General features: G+C 42.5%; 1 protein-coding gene across 3 annotated transcripts in view; it reads left to right on the forward strand.

The window, feature by feature from the left end:
• The window catches only part of ARID5B (AT-rich interaction domain 5B), a 120,719-nt gene that overhangs the window by 32,412 nt on the left and 64,169 nt on the right, over nucleotides 1-24,138 (forward strand). For 2 of the 3 annotated variants that reach the window (XM_075717852.1, XM_075717851.1), the window contains one exon: nucleotides 16,730-16,960. In XM_075717852.1, coding sequence (XP_075573967.1) covers nucleotides 16,730-16,960 — 231 coding nt within the window. Of the gene's footprint in view, nucleotides 1-11,219; nucleotides 11,291-16,707; nucleotides 16,961-24,138 lie in introns of all 3 variants that reach the window. The other variant, XM_075717849.1, reaches the window with a different exon arrangement.

Genomic DNA, 24,138 nt, shown 5'->3' on the forward strand with positions numbered 1-24,138 from the left:
TGTATCTTTGTGAAAGACTTAACATTCTTCACATAAGTATCAGAAGTAATAAAATATATTGTTTGAAACCTACAAGATCAAAAGGAAAAGTAGGGAGAAAAAGAGGCTTTTCTAAGAAACTGTAATAGCAGCAAGAAAAACAGAACAAGACGGCTCTTGGAGATCTCTGTCCCTGTGAATGCAATGGGTTTTTTTTTCAGGGAAGCTATAGGAGGAATCGTGTTTTAATATTAACTTCAGTCATGCTGTAGCCCAGCGCCTCCTGTGAGCATGAAGCTCCGCATGGCTGGCAGGTAGATGGAGATGAGATGAGGAGAACTGTTGTGTAACTGTAGGTAAGGGGAGGGAAGAAATGCCTCAGCCACCGTCAGTGCTTTCGCCTCTTACAGTAACACGGAACAGTCCGTGCCAAAGCACTCCGTGGTGTTTTCACACGCTGGGGGGAGGCACTGGAGGGCACGTGTGCTCACCTCTGCTCGGCCCTCTGCCTCAGCTGGGCCATGGTCTCCCGAGGGCCAGCTCCCAATGGCAGTTGCTTAGCAATAATTAAAAATAAACCAACAGGCAGCGAAATTTCCTCAAATCCAGGGGCTGTCTGTCAAAGCTGCCCCCTGGCTCTCGCTTGTATGTCCTGGGGGTAGAAAAAGAGGACGAAAGGGTTGGTTACTTTTGATCCTGACTGTGGTGAGGTAAGAAGTGCAGAGAGGTCAGGGAGGAGTTAGTAACTGAGTTTGTGCGGATGAGTCGGAAAATATTTCACAAGCTGGGACAAAAAATGCTCAGCTGACTGCTTCCACAGCAAGGAGGGACTTCAGCTATCTCCCTCCAGGGCTTCCAGCATGACCGACCGCGCTAGCAGCAGCAGCAACCGATCCTCGGCTCCTGATCCCGTGCCCACCAGGCATTCGGCTGCTGCGGGGGGCTCGGGTCGCTTTGTCTCTTCCCAGCCCCGGCTCCCCGTTACCCTGGTCTCAGTCGTTGCAATGCAGACGCATCCATCGTACTGTGGACTTGCGGGATTCCTCAGTGCAGCCCTGCCGGTTGTGTTGGAAAGCTGTAAGGAAGCAAAATCTTTCTGGAGGAGGTGCCTTTCAAGGCAACCTAGAAAGGAGAAAGACTTTCCCAGTGGTAGTGGTGGTGAGACTCAAAGCCGGTAAAAACTTTCAGTCTCAAGAAGGTAAAATGAGATTCTTTACCAGCTAGTTTATTTTAATTTTTCTTTTTCTGTTCTGCTTCGTGACAGAACTTCAAATAATTATGTTGATTTATGATTACAGGTATTTTAAAGCTGTAGTATGCTGTAACAAAGCAATGCCAGCTTATTGTTTCTGGCCCTATCCAATTATACAATTGAGTTTAGGCATGTAATAATGTTACAACAGAAATATCCATCATGATGGATTGAATTTCATGAAGTACAACACAAGAATATTTATAGCTCCATTCTTAAAGCCACTTCTGGGTCAGAATATGCCTCCTTGGTATGGCTTTTAAAGACAGGAGAAAATCTGAAACTTTTCCTGGTCCGGCCCCAAACCTACAACAACCCAGTGCCTACACGGGGGGAGGGGTGTACGTTGATGGTAAGCAGAAAATGATAGAATAGAGTAATTATTTCCACTGGAAAATGAGGATCCGGCATTATTTGTACAGTAACACAAAGTCATTATTTGGCTATGCCACTGTAATGAAACAATAAAGATCATACTTAATTTAAGTACCATCTCCCAAGAGACTTCTTGCTCTCCTTCTACCATTTTGGCTATTAAAACAAATTTAAATTGCTGGTCTAGTTTCCCACTGCTTTTTAGAGAGCGGATTGGGCAAAGCCTCCCCTCCTCCTAGCTCTGTTTAAATGTAGACCTTTGGCATTCCAGAAATCTGACCTTGTTTGTAGGGAATGGCTCATTTTTCTATAATGTAATATGAAGCACTCTTGTGTTTTGATTCCATGAACTAGAGAGTTTAATGTTCCAGCTTGCCATGATAAGGATATGATCTGGTTGAGATAGAAACACTAAAGGAAATTAGCTATTGTACTATTCTTTAACATATTGTTTGCCTAGCAGTTTCATTTAGAATCATTTGGAATAATCTTGGAGTACCTTTTAAAAAGGATTTTTTTTTTTTTTTTTTTAATTTTTTGTTGTTGTTGTTGTTGGCCCGGATAAAAAGTGGGGCTTTAAGATATTTCTCCTAAAATAAATGTGAGGCCGCCTCATTTATAGTCAGCATGCCTTGATTACTTGCAGACATGCTGGAAATTTACATGCGCTTTTCTCCATTATAAAACACTGATCTGTTCAGATCATTAGCTCCCTCATGACTAGAGTTTGGCAGCAAGCCAAGGCAGGCTAAATCTGTAGCTGTAAATCGTGAGTTGAAATAGCAGAAAGTGGATTTGTAACTTAAAAAGTGTAAACAGTTTGGAAAATGAAGTAATTTTAGAGTATGATTGATTGCCTTAAGATCGCACTTTAAATTAGCCTAGGGTCTCCGATGCAGATATAGGCACTAACTGCTCATTATATATTTTCACTTTTCTTTGGAACAATAGCATTGTTGGTAGGCTTCTAAACAATGTATGCTTCTCCTAGAGTGACCTTTGAGGAAATGAATAGTTTTATTGTGTGTCCATACTTTGCCTGAAACAACATTTTTGAGTTATTAATTTGCCATGGTCTATAAATAAAGGAATCAAAATGCAAAGCAGCTGTATTATGCTGCATATAGTTCATCAAACTTGTGCTTGAACATCACCGTTTGAGATTGATAATGCACTACATAAATAATTTTTTTCCCTCCGAAAAATAAGTAATGTTTTGCGTAGCCTGTAGTTGCTGGAGATCGGTCCTCGAATCCTGTAGAAGCAAAAATTAAGATTATTTTTAGCACAAACAATTAGTGAACGTTCTGGGGGACTGGTGCACTGCGTTCTCTTTTTCAAGGACCCTGGTTCCCTGAAGTGTGTAGTTGAGAGTCAGAAATGCACCGACAAGGGTGTCTGGAATAAGAAGCATGGGACTTGTAGGGTCAGTGCTGTTATTCTCTCACCTCCACGTGGATCCTGTGTGTGTTGGTACTCTCAGCACCTCTCTGGAATAGGAGTGGTCCGTGTAGCACCCTGCACTGCAGGGTCCTCCGACCTGGCCCGTGCTGGGCCGTTACCGTGGAGGAGACGTCGCTGGCCTGCCCGTATGAACAGCGGGCACGCGCCAGCGTAGCCATTCCCCCGGCAGAAAGGAGAGTAAGGTAGTCCCGCTCCCTCGTGCAGGTGAGATTAGGCTCTAGGGCCTGTGACCGACGGTAGTCAGTCTGGGTTTCGGAGAGGCAGGTATGGCCGGGGAGCGAGCATTGGGCTGCAGCTGCCTGATGCTGGTGATCCCCGGCAGCCACGGCTGGAGAGGAGAAGCTGGGAGGCCCAGGAACGCGATGTGGTCGCGGGGAGCCCGTGGTTTGGGGAATGTGAGCTGAAAGGGAAGGTGTCACCGAGAGGCACATTCAAGAGCGTGAAAAACGTGTGTGTTAGATTTGGAGCCTTAAAAGTTCAGCTCGCTCTGCACTGGTCGAGAGGAGTAGTAGTGGGAGATACAGCGTGCTGTTGGTTGGAGCAAGCGTGTGCCGTTTGATATCTGACGTCTTGCGAGTTCTGGCTGTTCACGAAAGGTGGCTGAAACCATTTGCTGCTCTTTCCCAAAGAGATATAAAATCCATCGTTTATGTGTTCCTGCCTACCAGGAACAAAGGTCTCTAGCGTGGAACAACACTACCGTGTAACTTTGTGGGTGTGGGCATGTAAATTACACGTACGTACTAAGCGCACATATTCTGTGCGTTCAGGACTGCTGCCTGCTGCACTCTCACGTTCTTTAACACTCGTGGCCATGCTAGAAATTAGGAGTCTAAAACTATTTAACTGAGATTAGCGGTGGTTACAAATCACAATAAATAGCTGTGACTCCTTGAACAGAATATACAGCAAAAACTCTTACAATTTTGTATCAGTGTGTTTTTCATCTCTCTCCTTGTCCTAGATTTGGTACTAGCATTTAGCAGATACAAAGCTCTGTTTTGTCGTTCTTCTAGAAGCTCCTTTCCCAGAGAGTATTTTTTCCCAGTGTTATGGCCCCTCCTTGATCTTTCTTCCTTTCTCTCTCCATGTTTGAAATGAAGATTTTTGCACTTGTGAAAGAGGTATGGCTGAGAGGTCTGAGCACAGGTCTGGGAGCCAGGACCTGCTGAGAGCTGACTCATTCGGTGGCCTTAAGCAAGTCAGAACATCTCTGATGAGGTTATTTCATATGTAAAACAGGGGAAATAATACTTATCTATCTACCTGCCTCATAGGAATGCCCTGAGGACTAATTAGCGTCCATTAAGTGCTTTGAAATAGACAGTGCTATCTATTATTAGAGCACGCTCCAGACTAGTAGATAGTATGTTAGGATTGTTTTCTACTTGGGAGCCTTCCTCTCTGCTGGGTGTCGGACCAAAGCCCATCGGGAGCAGAGCACAAGCCGCCTGGTGTTTTCTGGAAGATTGGCAGTGCTCTGCCGGGCCCTTCCTGGGCAGATTCACTGGAGACTGATGCTCTCGCTGAAAACTTGGAAAGAGAGTTTGCCTAGAGAAAAGAGTGGGAGGATACTTGCTTGTTCTCCTCAGTTCATAGGCATAACTGGTCCTGAAATCCTTTCTCACCCTGCCTCCACCTGAGGCCTTTCCAGATAATTCAGGTAGCACAGCTTTTCCTCTTCTGCAGGAATTTTTTCCTGGTCCTGCAGAAGAGGAAGAGTAATCCTGTATTAGTTCTCAGGAGGAGCATGGGGTTGGGCTGGTAGGTTCCCATCGCAGGGAGCCCTTTCTTATTCAAAAAGCCATTCCTCTTTCTTGAAGAGAAAATGCTTATATTCTTTCCCTTCACTGGGTAACAGACTCCTCTGCAAAGTCTTCAGAAGGCAAAATCTAATTTTGGGGATAGCATAGTAAACTCTGCAGGCATGTGTCTGCTGAAGTCTGGGAGTCTTTTCATCATCATAATGAGGAGGGTTGTCATCTGACCGGCAGCTCCTTTTGTTCTCTGGCGCATCTTCTCTCACCATGTACTTTCGTACCTCTCTTACAGATGCCATAATAATCTAGTTCAAAGGACCCAGCCCTGTTCTCATCGAAGCCCACAAGCCTGGTCTTTCTACCAGTGAGACTAGGACTCAGTCCAAATTGACTGGAGAGAAGCTTGCTTTCTCTCCATTTGCTCCTCACGCGTGTCTCAGGCCATGAGTAATGCGCAACAAGATGGGAAAGCCTGTGTGAAATTTTCCAAGGGAATTTTCTACGTTTTAATAACATTAATGAAATCACTTAACACTTCATCAGATGTTTCGGCGTATGTTGCTGGGATTTTGATGCCTCCCTGTTTGGCCACTCTGACTTTTCTTCAGTACCAGAAGACGCTTCCCCCTAGAAGTGGGACTGAGGGCTCATATGAGCATTTGGTCCAACGATTGAACCTTACCCCTGCAGAAACCTTTTTGGCACAGGTATCGGTAGATACGATTTTGAGGAGGCTCTCTGCACCTCCTCTTGTGGCTGCAGGAAGGGGAAGGGATCAGGAGTAACTGGCCCATGAGTTCTCACATGCCTGCGACTAATTCCTTTTCCACAGAAATGAGGCTGTGCCACAGAAAGACGTAATGATATGACCTTGGTCACACAGGAAGGCTCTGGCATTGCTGAACTTCAGCACAATTGGTTTGTTCATCTTGTCCTGCATACTGCTAAGTTTTCGGTCCTCGTATCCTAGACGGGGGAGTAGTTCCCTTTTCCTTTACACCTCCTTCCTATTACTCCTCTTCAGTTTGAGTCTACTTTGTTGTGATGCAGAATTGGATTAAATGAGCAACCACAGATTTACTCATATTCCTGTAACAGCTACTGAAGCTACATTTGGGATGTTTTTCAGAGCAACAATTTGGGGGTTATTTGGTGCAACATGAGAAGTTCAGTTAGGAGGTGAGACTCCTCAAGTAGCTGGGGGAGCGTGGTGCGGGAGAGTTGGGTTGGTGACCTTAAGTTTGGCAACTCCCAACTGGCCTTTCCTTACGCTAGTCCTTGTGTTGAGTTTCACCTTGTCACCAGGAAGGGGGGGAACCAGAGTAAAGTTGCACGGGGGAACAGGTATGTACTCTTGTTGGGATGAGGTAAGTGACAGCAAATTCTTAGGAAAACATATATGGCGCTAGCATTTTTGTAATTGCAATTATTGTGTTTTTTTAAAAATATGGCGTCATGCTAATTCTAATTCTGTGCCACTCCTGGATTTAAGCATTATTACACTGCAGATGATAACACTAGTTTATCTGTAAAATTCTTTAACTGTGGTTTTTGTTTCCCAGCTTGACTTCTTTTTCTCTTCTTGTCTTTGATTGGCTTCCAAAAAAGTTATTAACATGTTGCAAAACAAATACAAGGGGCCGCTGAAGCTTATTAAAAATGGTTTCTTTTGTTCATATCTGGCAGTTGACAAATTGTCTTGTGCTCTATTTTACCTGCTCCCGTGTGAAAGGTTACATGAGAAAATGGCTGCAAATAAATTGCCATTGAATGTTGTTGAAGACTAAGCATACAGCTTCTCTATTAAGGACCTCTTTTAAAGCTCTCTATTCAGGCTCCCCCCTGCATGTCTCTCTAACACTTGTCTGTTATATTATGTTTGGCACAGAAGGAAACATTAAATAGAAAAGAAACGTCTAACTGTGGTGTTTCTAGACCCTATTATCCCTCTGTCAAATGTCCACATGAGAAGGGTACAATTTTTGTCCATATTGATGATGATTTCTGAAGGTTTTACTAACCGTCTTCGGAGTGAATTGCTAGAAACAAATGAAATCGAAAAGCATATTTTTGCAGCTTTGGAAATCTTACTTAAATCAGTGTAATGAGACGCACTCAGTAAAATGTAATTATTCTCACTTCTCCATGTGTCAAAGAAACCAGCAGTATGGTTAAGGGAGCGGAGGGTTACAGTGAGCTTGCTATTTTTATACGGAGCCAGATAGTGCTTGTGTGTAGTAAATTGTAAATAGCAGATAATGCAATTTTTATGTGTACTAAATACCCTGCAAGAATTAACAGGGTTGTTACTTCATTAAGGGTTTCAAAGAGGGCATAAATGTCAAAAGCAGAGCTCGACTGTTTAAATCACTGGACCATTTCCACCCTCCACCCCTCGTGTCGCAGCTCTGGGACCGGCAGCTTCTGCCGTTGCTATTTCGAGGAGGGCGCAGTTCCTCCGAATTTTCAGAATGATAGTGAAAGGGCCCCGTGTGAAACACCAAGATAAGGCTTTTGACTCATACTTTTGGGGGCAATGGAAAATGAAGGCGGTTGATTCTGCTGTGTGGCAGAGGTGGTGTGACAGTCCCTTGTAAGTAAGGCTGCGTGCGTATGCTTCTGTCTCATTTGTGTTTGAATGGTGTGCAGAGGTGAAAGAGAGAGGAGACGACAGGAGACCCAGTTACTCTGATATTAAGCCCAGTCACTCAGTTTAACTCTTAGTGGCTTTCCATTTTTTTTCAGTTTTTCATGCCTTAAAATTTTCCCAAGCAAGTATGGATTTGCCGTGGGTCTCTTCAGCACAGAGAGCAAGTAACAGACCACAAGTTTAAAACTCATCAGACCAGAGGATATCTTCAGGACAAAAAGATTCAGTCTTGAGCACTGGATTGGGGAACCTGGGGAACCTTGAGCTCGTTGTTCCAGTGGTTAATTGTCATCGCTGTAAAAATGGGTGCCCCTCTCCTACCAGTGACTCTAGTTGCGTGTTTCTCTGCGAGAGCAGAGTTTTTCATTCTCCAGTATTTTCTCTGTGCAGTGCTACGCTTCAGAAGAAAGGGAGACCAGGACACATAATCACACATACGACACGTAACAGTAATAACAACAAAGATGATGAGGAGATGTTGTAGGAAAAGTTACTGGATGTGTCCCCCCCTCATGAAGGTGCTTTAGGGAAAGTGTAACTTCAGCCACAGCAGCAGTGGAAGTACTTGTGCTTGCAGCATAACTCCCATGCTCAAGTATTTACAGGATCAGGCTTTATGTGTAAGTACTGAAGCGTAGTTCAGTGGTATGTTGGATGGTGTTCAGAGATTGCTGAAAATGGTGCATTAAATAGCACTTTGAATTGCAAAGTGCTGGTTCAGTTTTGTCTATGAGAATGATAACACTTATTATCTGATTGTTCCCTGTGCAAATCTCACCTCAGGAAAAATTAAATTATGTTTGAATTCAGCTAAAGCAAAGTATATCATTATTTCCTTTCGTTATTAAAAGGGATTTTTACTGTTTGTTTGTTAAAACTGAAGCAGCTGCCATGTTAGAGCCTTAGATGATTTAAAAGCAAATACAGAGGCAGAGCCATTTACAGTACAATTGGCTTGTTTAATGTGATTTAATTCCTCTTCTTGGCTTCATCATATTACCAAATTATGTTTTCAGCCCCCCTCCCCTTTTTAATTCTTTCTTCATTTTGTTATCAGCAGAATTGAAGCTGCTTATCAGTAACCACGACAACCAGGATAAATACTTGTTTTAAAGCTGATGCACATTCAACCTGAATGGTCCACATGACCCAGAACATTCAAGAGGACAGGCAGCATGTGCTCCCTTCTACAATCAATCTCCCCCTTCCCCCTGTCTCCATCTGCTTTAAAAAGCTAATAGGGCACTTTAAAAACCTTTTGTATCAGACTGGTTTTCTGTAGTCATCCATGGCTGTTTGGACATGGGCTGGCCCATGCCGGTGACCTGAGGAGTAAGGAGAGAAGGAAATTTTGGGGAGGCAGGGAGACAATTTCACAGCCCAGCTCTGAACTTGGCTGCATCCCCAGCATCGGCTCACTTTTCTTGTGCTCCTCCGGCTATCGTTGCAGCAGTCACCCGCCATTTGGCGGGAGGGCGAGCTGCTGCTTTGCAAACCCTCCATGGAAGGGGAAGATAATCCCAGCTGGGCAGCAGCTAAATAAAATGAAGGAGTGACTGGGATTGTGCAGGACAGGGAAAATGGTTGTGGTAAGGGAGAAGCCTCAACACAGAGCCCCTGCCTGGTCCATCCCCTGTCTCTGGTTGAGGCTGGGTGGCCAGAGATGGCCACTTCCCTTTCGAGGAAGCTTAGGAAACTCTGACTTACCCAGAAATCCCCACTGACAAGGATTTCTGCATGGGCTGTTTGCTCTCTCCCTTCCTCTCTAAGTTGCTTGATGCTGTAGAATAAATCCTTTAAGCTCTCTCTGTCTCAGTTTCTCTCTCTGTGTAATGGGGATAATAATTTTTACTCATCTCCATAAAGCAGTTTGAGGCCTGTGGATGGAAGGGCTATATAAAAGCTGGGAATGATGATTGTCAGTCACTCTTCTTTTGAGTCTAGAAACACCTCATAAACCTGCTTCCTAAGGTGCAGGAGGATCCTGGGAGCCCAGGGTAGGAGCTGCAGTTATGAGGAGCTGAATATTGGATTAGAGTATGAAAATAGATGTTGAATGCCTGGTTGGAAACTTTTGCAGTATTAAATTTCTTTCGTCTTCTTCAAAAATTGGATTTATGACTCAAATTCAGAGTGATTTAATGAGATAAATATTATGGAAGATTTGATTATATGGACCTACTGTCAGTCATCGATCAACATACTCGGTTTCGTCCCCGTTAAGTAGGACTAGAACAACTCGGATCCAAATCACCAACTGTAAAATGTTCTTCAACCATGTGCTTTAAGTACACATTAGATGGTGCTGTCTTTTTTCTGGTTTTTTAATGACTGTATTGCTGTTGGGTTGAACAGTAGTTTCAATCTCCAGTAGATTTGTAAGTATTCTCTTTCTTTCAAATGTTAAACTAATCTTAGGAATTCTGTGAATGGCTGATGCTCTGCTGGCACTGTGACAGAAACCAGAAGGCTGGGGAAGTGGCACAAAATTATGGGAATTAGCTCTGTCTCCTCCTTACAAGGGAAGAAATATCTGATACGTGCAGAAAGGCTGCACGATTTATTCTGTATATTGGCAGAAATGGCTTTTGCCTTTTGATCAATTTAAAAGCAAAATCAGGCAGGCAAATGTCCACATAAGAAATACAGGCAGCTTGTTAACATCATCATTATCTGGTAAACATAAACGTAATCACTGTGTTCCGTATCCTGCAACACGTTGCCTTTGTTCTTGATTGCATTAGCATTCAAATAGAGGGGGGTTCTCAAAGCAAGGATGAGTAGCATGGGTCCTGCCAACAAAGCGGTATCCCTGTTGTGTCAATAATTTACCCAAAGTTATTTAAACCCAAAAACACAGATTTCCTTTCCCGTCTCATGGGGTTAAATCATTACTGTATTTGCATTTGTCTGTGAGAGAAATGTGATTCTTAGATTAATATTTTTAGGTCTTGTGATTAATTAGCCAGCCAAGGCACACCAAGTGACGTTACTAGAGCGAACAAAGACCGTGGGAATGAAAAGGCAGGGTGGATTGGAAGAGCTGTGTTTGGTAAGTCTTCCCTAATCGCTGGAGAGAGAGTGGATTGGTGTGCTAGAGCATGCAGAAGTAGTTCCGTGACGATGATGCAGCTACCTGAACTCCTCAGCTGTTGCTCCTAGCTCACAGCAGCCTGGTGCAAAGGGACATGGGGTTCTCAGCCTTGCGTCTGTGCGGCGTATTCGATGTGTGAAGTGGTCAAGTAAGGAGCCAGCCATAGTTCTCCCATGAAGGTTATTTCATTGGGAGAGCCATCCTTTCTCTCACCAGAGTGCCCAGAGAGGCAGGTGATGATTGCCATTGCTTCTTGGCCAGCTGCAGTTATCTGGGCGACGATTTGGGGTATTTGGCAGGTTATGACTGGATGGTGATATGGGAAGGTGTTTTCATTGCAAGATTCCTCTTAAAGGTTTTTAGGTCATAAAGACCCAGTTTCTTCTTCCTCCTTCTGGTTACCATTTTGTGGTTCTGCTGTTTCTGTTGTTCTTTGACTTTTTGAGGGATTCAGGTTTTTTGGTAATTGTGTACTAAGTTCATTTCTGTCTGCTGGAAAGCTGTGCTATCTCCCCTTGGGATGTTATTAGAATAGGCAGCTTTGAGATGTGCAGAGCCCGTCTGACCTGCAGTCGTTGGTTTTGAAGGGTCAGTTACGCACATCTTCGTCTTGTCTACACCTGTGTTCTCATGCCTGTACCGCAGAAAGTCCTTGCCAAAGGCGCAGAACAGGGGAAGGAGAACTGGATCCTATCTTAAGAGCTGGAAGAGCCAAAGTCCATTGTCACAGATGAGATCAACCTTTTTTATCTTGATGGCAAGTGTATCTGCTGGAAGGGGAGTTTTTAGCATGCATTTGGACCATTGCTTTGGCGTAGGGCAGACCACGTTGTCACTTAGGTAGAATTCATTTCACTCACTCAGTTTGATCTGCAGGTTAAGCCTCTAGACTAAGCTAGTTGTCATTGATGAGGGAGTAGTAACTCCAGAGGGTGAGTTGACCTATGTCTTACAGAACAGCAGGTTGGAAGGAGATCTTTCTGACTACACAGGGATCTGCACAACTGTCATAGACTAAAACTGCATTATTAGATGAAACAAGTCCCATCATGTGTGCTCCAGTGGGTTGCTGAGGACCGGTCTTGGGAGGGCAGTGACACCTGGACGCTGTCCTGCCATAGTCAAGAGACATCCCGTCTTGGGAGTCACAGCCGTGTTCATTCAGCACGGCTAACCCTCGCTGTTCCCAGTCTCTCCGGACATCCAGATGCATTCTCCATTACCTCTGCATCTGCCAGGTATTGATGATATGGTCAAAGCCATGCATACAAGTAATGATAAACTAATCATGATATGTGCATCCTCTGGGACACCTCCTTGGTAACTGAGGGTAATGAAAGAAGGCAGAGTAGCAAAGGCACCGTGAGGGAGAGGAGCCTGACGGACAGAGCCCTGCAACTTGCTTCATTTTTGCTCTGTATTCCAAATAACTCCCTTGCTCAATTTGCTACCCACACACCAAAGCGTTGTCCCATTTTATCTGGTTCCCCTGATACTTACATTGCTTATCTTATGAAGATCTGTGTTAACATTTATCAAAACAAATGGCAAGCCTGGGACCTTTTAAGTAGTTTTTTTAGTTAATAAAACCAATCTTCTACTTCTGTTATGTTAAAAGTACATTATCTTTTTATTACAAACTCTGTACAGCTCTGTCTGTTTTCCTTCTTGGCAATTTCATGACTGCTCCAGTTGATTGCTGTATGGAGAATTACAAAATCATTAAGGGTGGGGTTTTACCAGCTGACTTACAGTACAAGCCATTTCTCAAAATAACCACAACAGTGCAATACTGATGTGTAATTTACGTCACAGTATGTTTTTATGAAATAGTTTGTGGCTTATTCATTTAGATTTAGAACTGAATATCTCTTCTCTCGCTTTTTAATCAAGCTTTCTTCTTTCTTTTTTTTTTTTTTTTTTACTTTTTAATATTTTCCACTCCTAGGCTTGGCTTGCCGCCAATTTACCAGCTACAGTGAGGAGGAAAAAAAATGGGTTTTTTTTCTTTTTTTTCTTTTGCCTGCAGTTTAACTGCAAGTGTGTTTTCCTCTTTGATGTATACATTTGTGTTAACTGCCTCGGAAGAGATGGTAGATTGTGGTAGAATATAGTGCACAAAGGTAGAGCAGAGAATTGATAAGAGATGCAAAAGTTTGGAATTTCAAACCATAGCAAGCGAGTGACGCTATTTAGCCTCCTGCTCTAGTACATTTCCTTTTTAAAAATGACTTTCTGTATAATGTCTTGTAATTAGAACAGGAAATCATTGAGTAACTGTAAGAAGAATAAGAGCACTTAAACTGAAAAGAAAATTACCTTCCGAGAAATTATATTCACAATTTTTTTTCCTTTAATTTTTTTTTTTTTTCTTCCCTTCACATTACTGTGTTGGTAATGATAGTAACAGATGTACATACCCTTATCTGTATCATTGTTCTGCTTATGTTTTCTAGGGGAAAAAAAAAATCATTTTCAGTAATACAAAAAATGAATGGACAGAAAATGGGAAATGCCTAATTACAAAAAATATTCTGTGTCACAACAGAGTAGCAATTAAATTGAAACTTCAATATAATTATCAATAACAGTCGAGCCTGGAAGGGTGCCAGGCACGTAAAGTTGGTGCTCAGCCTTTATGTGGTTGCTAGGAGCACGGCGAAAAGTATAAAGCTTAGAGAAAGGAATGTCTAATGTAATAAAGTAACAGAAGGTAGCATAAATCATTGTGAGAGCAGTTCATATTGACGTTATTTTACTTAAATTGGGTCGAAACTAGACGTTTAGTCTTACAAGAGGCACAAATTCATACTTCTTCCGCAAAAAAACCTCTGTGCTTTCTGGGAAGAAGTGGAGTGTGCTTTCCTAGCACCAGCCTCATACATATTTGGAATCTTTTAAGCAAAAATCTTTAAATGTTTGTTTCTGTTGGCATCCAAATGCATTTGCACTAATACGATTAAAAGAACTAAAGGGCAAAATACTTGGCAGCTTTTGCAGTTGAGGTAATTAGGTACAGGAAGGAACATGCATAGTTTTTCCATCAAGCTCTATAAAATCCTGGTGTGAAGGTCTTTTTAAAGAAAAAAATGCTTACTGATGTTGAGAGTAGATTATGGCGGTTAGCAATAACATTATAGGCTGATGTTTCCGAAACAAGCAAACAAAAAGCGAGTTACAGTTTTGTATTTCTCTGCTCTCTGTGTAAATAGTTCTGGCTCTAGATGGATTTGTTAGGAATTCGTGCTTTTAGCAGGCTTTATTTTTTTTCTTTTGGGGCTTTTAATTGTCTTGCGTTACATATTAAAAATGGTTGTGCTGATTTGAAAAGTCAGTTCTTGCATAGATTCATTGTGTTTGGCATTTCATGCATCTCTTACTTACAAAGACAACTTGAAGAACATGTAATCCAACATAAATGCCAGGCTGTGCCAAATCCCAGCTCTCTTTGCCCCTCACAAAGGGAACTGTGGGATTACATCTATGCATATATAGGCAGCGCTCGGAAGGCAGGGGTGGAACCTTGCCTCCTAATTACAGTTTCTCTGTTTTCAGCCCTGAAATACAGAAATAAATGAAAAATTGACATTGCAGGGGGTTATTAAAACACATAATTATGATATAAGCATGGGATTAGAGTAATTTCAGTTGAGCCTTGCAAACAGCGTAGTGTAGGTATTGTCTTTTACCGTGTTCTCTCCGTTGAAGCTAAAATGAGATTCAGAAATACAGCATCTCTGTTTTCTAAGATCTCAGTTAAATGTTTTTAGAAATTACGTCGTATTTCTTGATTTTAATGGAATGTGATCCACGTTTTCATCTCTCTAGATGAGAGTAAACTCTTTCTAATCATATTTATCAGAAACCTTCAGCAATATATGCTAAGCCCACCATTAAATGGTGCGTGTTAGATTTTGCTAGAAGAAAAATACTACTTCTTTGGGCTTGCATTTTATTAGGGATTGGTTTACTTTGATTTCTCTTTTCTCATGTGGGCGTGGTTGAGAAAAAAAGTCTTTGTTCCAGGAACACTCTGTTTGTCTTTCACTAAACAAATCTTCAGTTTATTCAGCCTTTGTTCGTTCTTAGATTTATCTGTTGAACCTGGAGTGAATAAAGAAAGGAAACAAATGCATCATAAAGTACTCGTTGGAGTTGCACAAGCATGTGTAAAAGTGATCCTGTAAGAAATGACTTGATTTTAATTTATGCCAGGGGTTTGAGTTAAGTCGTCAGTTGTCAGGGGTAGAAAGTTTGTGTAATTCTGCGCAGGGACTTACAGCACATTTGTCTAGAAACTAATGGTTTACTACAAAGGCACATGGGACGTACATTTATATACACCCTGTTTAAAAAGCTGAACACATCCTGGCGTAAGGAAAGTGCTGTCAGATCAACAGATTCAACTCAGGACTATCTGCACAAAGGTATAAAATAGTAATAACTGTCAGGCAGGCGTATATGAAACTCTTGAAGAAGCTAAAGGATGGATCATGTGCTGCTTAATTCCTAGAACAGTTTTCCTGATCTGGTTTTTAGAGTTTCCTGATAAAGAAGAGAGCACCTTATTCCCAGGAGCAATCGGTTCAATCATGCTGTTGTGTAGACTTATGGGATACTTACTTGTTGAAAACAAAGAAAAGCATGACCACATCTTGATTGGCCAAAAGAGATTTTAGGGCCATAAATTTTATTTTCTTAGAAAAGTAATGTAAATGCTGTTTACCAAAATGTATTACTCTTACTGTTTTTTACACAAATTGTTTGATCTCCCCATCTGCGTCAGAGTAGTGGGGAAAGTTCTGAGTTTTTAAAAGTGATGGCTTTCAGGAGCTGTGCTTGTAAAAACAGTACTTCCCAAGTCCGTCTGCCGTGTTGATTTTTTTTGCAGCATTGCATTCGTCTGCAGTGATGACATTCTAGGTGAAATACTTGCTTCCAGAGACTTCTTAAAATTTAGCCTTTTATGTGTCAACATTTCCATTGCCTCACGCAAATCAAGATGAGTTGTGCTATCGTATTTAGTTGGGGAGAACTGATCTGACATTTCTTTCAATATCTGAAGTGATTTTTACTTTGAGGGTAAGAAAGATGATTTCAGTATTGGTAATGGGATTAAATAGTAGACCTTTTGTCTCTGACAGAAGAAATAGCTGAGTTATTCAGTAATCAAGAGTACAGCAGAAAATGTAAACCGCATGCTCTTGCTTTGTCTTCATTGGCATGCGTGGAAAGCCATGTTCAGTTACCCCACCTGAGGAGATAAATGAGCATAAAAAGAAGTGCTGTTAAGTACTGGCTGCATACCTGCAAATTAATAATTTCTCCTGTTTGTGTCTCTGGTTGGGTTTTTTTGCTGTTAGGTTTCCTGCTGGTTATCATATGATGAAACTTGATTGTGATATTTCAAAGTCTGCCACCTTTATGCCTAATGTCATCTAAAATCTGGGGGAATGGAAAGGTCTGAGCTCTAGCTTGCTTTGTATTTTGAGCCCACATTTCGACAGTATGAGCTGTTTGGAAATTCATTTGCTCGTTGTGCTCTGTAGGTGTTTTATTGAGTCCTGCTGCATTTGCAGTTGATGTGAGGAGAGTTACTTGCACCTGTCGGGGTAGCTTAGCATCAATGACCAGGTTGGATCAGCCCACCTCCCTGGCCCAGAGGCCCTTTGGTAGTTGCCAGTATCAGATACTTCAAAGGAGAATTAATAGCTGTATGCTCTGGGGCTTGTATATTATTATTTTTAAAAGATGCTAGCTGGTGTAAACATGGTTCAGTAAGGCTGTGTAGGGAGCTGAGTGAAAATGACAGATAATATTTCTATCAAAGCAGCCAAGTTGGCAAAGTATGGAGAACACTTTGATTCAGGCCGTTGGCCAACTTCTGCAGAGCAGTGTTTTCTTACTCATCCAGGTAGAGTTCTTGTGGATAAGCATGGGAGAACTGAACAGAAAGCCAGAAAAGAAGTAATTTCAATAAACTTTTTTTAAATTTCTATTTTTAACCTTTCCTTTGAAAACCACTGTGCTATAAAAGATAGGTCTTGAGAAAAGACTGAACCAGAGGGCCGTGGGGTTTTCTGAGATGCTTGAGTTACAGTCCTTGTTTTGTATTTTTTTGACATACTAACAGTATTTTTTTTTTCTTCTTCCAGGTGAGGATGATGAAGATTCAAACCTGCTAATTCTCAGCTACCCACAGTACTGTCGATATCGTTCCATGTTAAAGCGCATTCAGGACAAGCCTTCTTCAATACTAACAGACCAGTTTGTTTTAGCCCTGGGAGGCATTGCAGTAACAAGCAAGAACCCCCAAATCTTCTACTGTCGGGATACATTTGATCATCCTACTCTAATAGAAAATGAAAGTATATGTGATGAGTTTGGTAAGTCGCATTACAGCTATTTTCTTTTTCTCACAAGTAAATACATTTTTCTTCTTTTTAAGCGTCTACTGATTTCCAAGGGGAAGTTGTGATTCCTTTGAAGTGAACCAATGCTATTTATGTTTGAAATGTTAAGTACCAAATGCGCTCTTTCCTCTGTGAGACTGAAGACTTCTAGACACTAGTGATCTTGGTAGCGCAACTTGAGTTTATCATGATCAAAGATAATGTTACACGGGTAGTGTGTAGCACAGTTAACTCGGTATGAGTGAAAGGATCTGTTGTCTGGATTTGAAATTTATCTGCCTTAACCATTCGCCTATAGGCTGTGTCTTTCCAGAAGGCTTACAAAGCGTGTTGGGTTTTTTTTAAAGACATTGTTGGTGCAATATGCTAACAAATGCAAAATAGGCAAGACTCCCCGCGCGTCCCGTTGCTGTTGCAGAGCGCTCATCAACCACGCGTATGCTCCCAGGGCCCTGAACAAATGTCAGCTATAGCTGGTGTGTTTCTGGCCTTCCTGGAATGTGGGCTTTTTCAGCAGGGGCTTTGCCAGTGCTAGAAGCTTGATTTTACAAGTGCCGAGGCACTTCTGGGAGGTGACCTCTTAATTCAAAGGGTGTAGAGAATACTCTGCAGCTCCAGAGGAATATGCAGCCCCTTACAGCTGGGATAGAGGGCTGCAAGATTTGACTCCTGATAGCTACCAGGTGATTTCACACCTTATTTTCTTTGTGTCAGATCAACCCAAGGGCAGCGGATGTGCTGCTGAATGTGTGGCAGAATGTATGCTTTGTACACAGCCAGGGTAACTCCAGTAATGGGTCCAGTGTAATTTCTTTAGCAGCGTACCTATGCTGTGAGAATTAAGTTTTATTACCCATATCACCAGATGGATGAGCGCTGCGGCTAACGCTAGCAAAGTCTGTTTGCATAGCGGTGGGTACACCTTTGCTGTGCGAGATCCCTACATCTCTGCAGGGAAGCTCTTGTGGTCTCTTAGAGAGAATTTCTGATTATGCATTTAACATATAATAATGGGAGTGAGAGGGAAGGGATTCAATGATGCCTGGGATGGGAGAATCGTCTCCCCCTTTTTCCTAACTCTAGCACGCTAACTAGCACTCCTAACTCAGCTGGTGGCATTGGGGCATTTTGTGAGGTAGCGCATCGATCAGCTCCCAACAGGCAGGAGAGATCCTTCCTCACGCGGTGTCGTCACTGCAGCACGTTACTGCTGCAAATAGTTTTAATTTTGTGATGTCAGGTTTTTGCAGGATTGGGCCCAAACTGTCAAGTCTGCTCACACTCACACAAAACATTACAGGCTTTGAATGAACTATGAATAAAAGTGTTGGTTGCTCTTAGGGGGTGGGGGTGGTGAAAAAATGAATGAAATGCCCTGGAAGTTTGGTCCAATAACACAATAGTATCATGTTGATTTTTATTTACTCTGCGCTCCAGTTCAGAATATAAAGTTCAGTTTTAATTGACTATCCTTCTTACATGGGAAAGGTTATTTTAGGCTTGAAGGCGTTTGATGAGCATACCATCTGCTTTCTGTGGAGTATTTTATTCAGGGTCATTCCTTGATTGCAGGTTTGTCGAAATAGTTGGATCCATAATGTAAGCATATCATGGAATATTAGTAATAGATGAATCAAAAAGATGTGGAGTGATGCAGAAACTACGGTTAGTGAACCATAGCGAGTGCTTTGTTCAGTCTCTGAAAGCTAACTATGTCATTCTCTTGACCTTTGCGAGGCAATTATCTCATTATCAAACCAGAGCCACAGAATTCTTAGCCATAGAAATTAATAATGTGTATTTAAAACTTAGTTTGGTTTAAGAAGCAGAGTTTTTTAAATGCCTATAAAAACAAAAAAATACTACTCTTTAAAAGTATTTTTTATGAAAATAATGATGTGTTAAAATTTGCAAGCCCTGCTGTGTTAGGAAGAAAAAACTGGCCGAGGTATGGTTCCATTTCTGTATTGCAAAATGCATGATGTCAATTATATTACCTTCGTTGAAGGCAACAGGCGAAGTGCTATTTTATCCTTTTCTTTGCTGGCAGGACAATAAAATGTACAACACTTCGTTATACAAACAGTTTACATTGGTATCATGTAGATTGATGTCACATGTGGAAAGTGATGACTGCTAAAGCTAAACAGAGGCAGGGTGGTACAGTAGATAAATGGATTACTCTAAGGCACTGGTATTTATCAGTCAAATCTGAGGGGAGACCAGATTACAGAAATGTGACTAAAATTCTTAAAAGGTGTCTATAAGGAGATCCAGACACATTTAATTTGAAGGGCTTGGCTATTTCTTACCTTGCAAATGAAAGAAGTGTGCAGAAGGAACAAGATAGGAACATGTGTATTTCCCCATCACCTGAAATTCTTTGAAGTCTAAAGCGAGTACAAAGTTTGGGAAATACGGTCTACTAATGTCTTTATGTGAGAAGTGCTGGCTTCTGATACAGATGCCAGGTCTTGAAGAAGAACATTGCTGTTGGGGAAGGTGTTACACGTTCTCTGAGCGTTGGAGCACCACGTGGCAGATGCGGCATGTCGCAAGTGAGACAGCAGAAACACCTTTACAAAGAGCCCCATTCACTGCAGCGTGTAAGCTGTTGTCCTTCTTAGGCAGTTTTAATAGAGAAAAATGTTTTTTCCAGGAAGTATTCTCTCTACTTTTATTACACATTTTTAACAAAAACATTTTGTTCAGCTCTGACTCCTTCTCATCCTCCCCATTTTCTTCCCCATTCTGTGGGGATTAACAAAAAAGAAAGGGGGAAACGAGGAAGAAAAATAAAGTTTTGTTGACAATAAATAATGTTTTTTTGGTGTGGGATTTTTTTCTTTTTTAAGTAGAAAAGGTATGTAGACGCTGTCTGTCAGCTCCTGCAGATGGGGCTGGAAGAGATGCTTTGATGCTTCAGGCATTTCCATGTGGATGGCCTCTGTATTTCCATAGAGCTTCTGTAAGGGTTAGGCTGCGGCAAGCTTCCCCTCCGGCTTCAGCGTGGGCTACCACAGCCAGTACCCGCTGCCGACGCTGCGGCTACCTGCGTCTGCATCCGTCCTGCCTGCGTGCTGCTGTAAGGCACGTGGCAAGTGGTTTGGGCAGGAATACACAGGACCGACTTTCTGGCAAAGTCCTTTTCTGTTTCTCCTCTGCCTCGGTTCAGTGTGCCACAGTGTCCCACTGAGGATGCCCTGGAGAAGCGGGCTGCTGAGGAATCGGCTCGGCAGCTGGAAGGCTCAAGCGTTTGCATCTATTTCTTTGCAGCCTGCCAGGGAAGGACTTGCTCTCCATTTACAGAGGAAAGGCTGCTGTGAGTGGGAAGCCTCCCGCTCCCATTCTTGTTGATATAACTACTGATTAGTTAATCTAACTGCCTTGGAGGGTTCCCCTCCAGAATGCAAACAGGCTCAAAAGCTTGCTTCTGTTCAGAAAGCTGAAGACATAAGCCGTGCTTCGATGTCTTGATAGCCAAAGTTTATGGATGTGACCACAGTCAGTGTACCTCTCCCCCTCCTGAAGTAAGAGCAGAGGTCCTCACCAGCGCAAAACAGTCCAGGTGGATAATGAAATGCTGGTGTTGCTGGCTAGGAACCAGAAATGTGAGATTTCGAACCTGCACAGGAGGCTGGAGTGGAGTCGTCCACGGTCGAACTGAAGCACGAGGGCTGGAGCCCTGCCTGGCGGGGCCAGCGGCCCGTGCAGGCTTGCAGGCGGCACTGAGCTAGGGCCACCGGGAGACTGCGGGCTGGCCCCGGGCAGCGGTGGCCGCGGAGTCCCTGCCGCGGCCCCGTGGGTCGTGTCTGCCTGCCCAAGGGAGGGACCGGTTGGACGCAGCAGGGCGAGCAAACAGGATCGGTTCTCTTCACACGGCCTCGTTTTATTTCTCTGCGCAGGCTAGAGTTCACCTACGCATTCCTTTATCTAACTGCTCCTATAAATCGGCATGTGGAAAAAAACAAAACCCTGTTTCCTCATTCCCCTGCTCCCTTAAAATAAAAATAATACATACCAGCTGAACAATTCATTTCTCTTCAACTCAAGATCATTGGTAAAGACATTTTTCAAAATCCTTTTCATTTATCAGCCTCTGGGGTTACTGTTATTGAATAACTTTTGTAAATGCATATGATTTACTGGCATTTGCTGTGTGGTCATACGTGCTGCAAGAGAGAAGGAATGAAAAAATAGGGGTCCTAATAGCTTTCATTGTGGACCAAAGAGATCTAGTTGGAGGCAAAGCTGCCCATGCCGTGTCCGGAAGATGGATTTGAGGGTCACTGGGCAGAAATCGGCGTGCGGTCGTTGCTAGAGCAGCACGCGTCCTCTGCGGTCTCTTGCCCAAAGGAGGTGACTTGGTCTCCTGCCAGACGCGTGCCTGCCCCGCCGCCTGGAGTGACTTCCCGGGCGCATGGGTGAGCGTGGATCCTTTGGCGACCCAGTTGTGGGCTGCATTGCCAAAGGCGTGCGGGTCCCTTGAGCGAGGCAGCGCACGGATGTGTCCGTCAGCCTGACCTCCACCTTCTCCAGGCGCGGGGACTCGCGGGGCGGCGGGAAGGAGCAGGAGAGTCAGGTGCTTGGGTGATGGTGGATCACTACAGCTCCATCGGCTTCGCCAGGTGAAAATCTCGCACAGAAATATTTGTCGTGGTGCTTTGCTGGATAAGTACTATAAATCCTGCCTGCTGGAGATGAACCAGAAGGCTCGCTTTCATTTTGTGAGCATGGGGTTGCTTTTTCTCTAAACAGAGTGTGAGAGAAAACTGAGTATCTTATTTCTTCTCTATTTTTAAAATCTATTTGGTAAATTTTAAATCATTTGGGATTATTTTTATAGCATGCTGGGTCCAATATGCCATTAAACAAGCTGTTTGGTCCCTGGGGTAGTGTAAACACTTGTTCACCCCCGAAAGAAGGTTAAAAGTTTTATTTTTGCATGTAAAGGCCAATTTTTTATAAAACATTTCATACCACAAAGTGAGAGAACTACATCCTGCTGTGGTATTAATATAATTTTTTCTCTGAAAAGTGGAACTTCTTCATTTTACCATAACGAACAATACAGAGGGGAAACTGCTCATTGAAAAAAATATCATGTGTAAAGGGTATTGCAGTCCCCACTTCCCTTCTCTCCCCTTCCCCCCCAAAAAACTTCGTGATATATTGCTTGTGTTGGGAAAAATCAGCTACATGAAAAACAAAAGAAAACCCAAAACCTTCAACAGCTTGGATCACCGTGTAGAACAGTGCAGAAAGCAGACTCTCTCGCTTCCAGGGCTGGCAGGGAGTGGTGCGGAGTGAGGGATGGCTGGCTGACCCGTCCTCCCAGCCGCTGGGGTTTCTCAGCCAACAATTTCAGAAGGGCTTACCTTCCTTCTTGGCATTGAGCAGGGAAGTCGTAGCAGGACAGCACTGTGAAGAACAAGGGGCTTTTTAGGGATGGGTCATGTGCCAGAAGAACTGTGTAGGATGAAAGCTGATGACTTCAGGGTATAGAGTGGTACCATGACTCCTGATGCAGCTGAAATTTGGTCTTTGCTTTCATTATACATCTCAGTTTACAGAAGTTTGTGACTCATAGATAAAATCATTTGTTTAGGGGAAAAACGTAACAAAACAAAACCTTGGCAGGGAATGAGACTTTTTAAAAAAAAAAAAAAAAGGAAGAAAGAATGTTTCCAGTCTAAATGAAATACAGTTTTCCTGTTGGTGACTTACTTTATTTGTGTGAGTCAAAGTTGGCTTTTCTTCTTAAACCTGCTCTAGTACAAAAATTGTACGTAGGACTGAAAGGGTGGGTTTTTAATGTTTTTCAGCTGACATAAAGTATCAGCGTTATTGCTATTGACTATTTCAGCTACCTGCAGGATAATTTATATTAGTGAAATTCAGCAAACCCTGAAGTTTCCAGATAGATGCTTTGGGCTTCTTTGTTTTAAAACAAATGTGATGTTAGAGTGGGATCGGTGTTAGTGCTCTAAGACTAGAATGTTTCAAGCATATAGAAATGCGATAGGAAGAGTATGGAGGCTTTTTATTAGTGTGGATACTGGGACCTCCTTAGATGGAGCTTTACGGTGGCATCTCTAACAGTCTGAAAAATATGCAAATCTTTTCCAAGGTCCTGGGCAGGGTGGCTTAGCTAAATATTTCAAATTTTAACTCTCTCAAAACAAAAACAGGACATAGCTGGAGGAGAAGTAATGATTAATGCATAATAGTGCTATAAACAATATAGATAAATGTACATTTCCTCTTCCCTCCCACCCCACCTCTGCAAACATAAGCTTTTAGCTTGAAAAAGCAAATCTGGAACTGTTCTGGATTCTGGTCAGACCTCTTTCTTATTTTGTTAATTCAACTGTAGAGTGAGATATTAATGATCCCCAGATGTTGTTTATAATGATTGATTTTTTCGGTTGTGAAAAAATACTTGCAGTTTTTTTAAACAATTGATATTTTCTAGTGTGCTCTGCAGCATTTGAATAAAATGTCTGAAGGCAGAGCTGTTTATGTGCCCAACATAATTGCTTCTGTTAAGTGATTTCTTCATTCTTAACATTTTTAGCTCTAATTGCTTTTTCCCCATACATCTAAAAATAAATATTTGCAAGTTTTGCATTCTGTCACTCATTGAAACGCATAAAATATTTGTATACTCAAAGCAAAAAGGCACTGATAAGGGGTCACATTCTGTCTCACTTAGTGGCGTAAATCCAAAATAACTCGATCCACTTCAGTGGCTGTTACTCAAGATTTTCACCAGTTAACCAAGGGCAGAATCTCACCCAATGTTAACAGCAAGCTGTTAAGTGAACATAAGTAATGTGTGGTAAAGTAAGATAAAATACCTTCCTGTCTGCAAGAACTTCAATAGAAACAAATGCTGTTAGCTTCTACTTTTTTTTTTTTGGGGTACATTTTCATTAGCAACCATAGCTGTAACCAGGATAAATATTAAGATAGATTATTTTTCACTTCTAATCAAAACTCCTTTATGGAGAACATCTACAGAATTGCTGATTTTATTTGGGTTGCGTATTCCCGCTGCCCTCAGGAACACAGCAGATGCTGCCTGAAAAGCTCCTTCTGCCCGTTTCCTCCAGCATCACTTCTCAGCCGGGCTGGCGGTGGCCGTCTGT

This window comes from Pelecanus crispus, chromosome 10 (assembly GCF_030463565.1).
Source record: "Pelecanus crispus isolate bPelCri1 chromosome 10, bPelCri1.pri, whole genome shotgun sequence".
Classification (NCBI taxonomy): domain Eukaryota; kingdom Metazoa; phylum Chordata; class Aves; order Pelecaniformes; family Pelecanidae; genus Pelecanus; species Pelecanus crispus.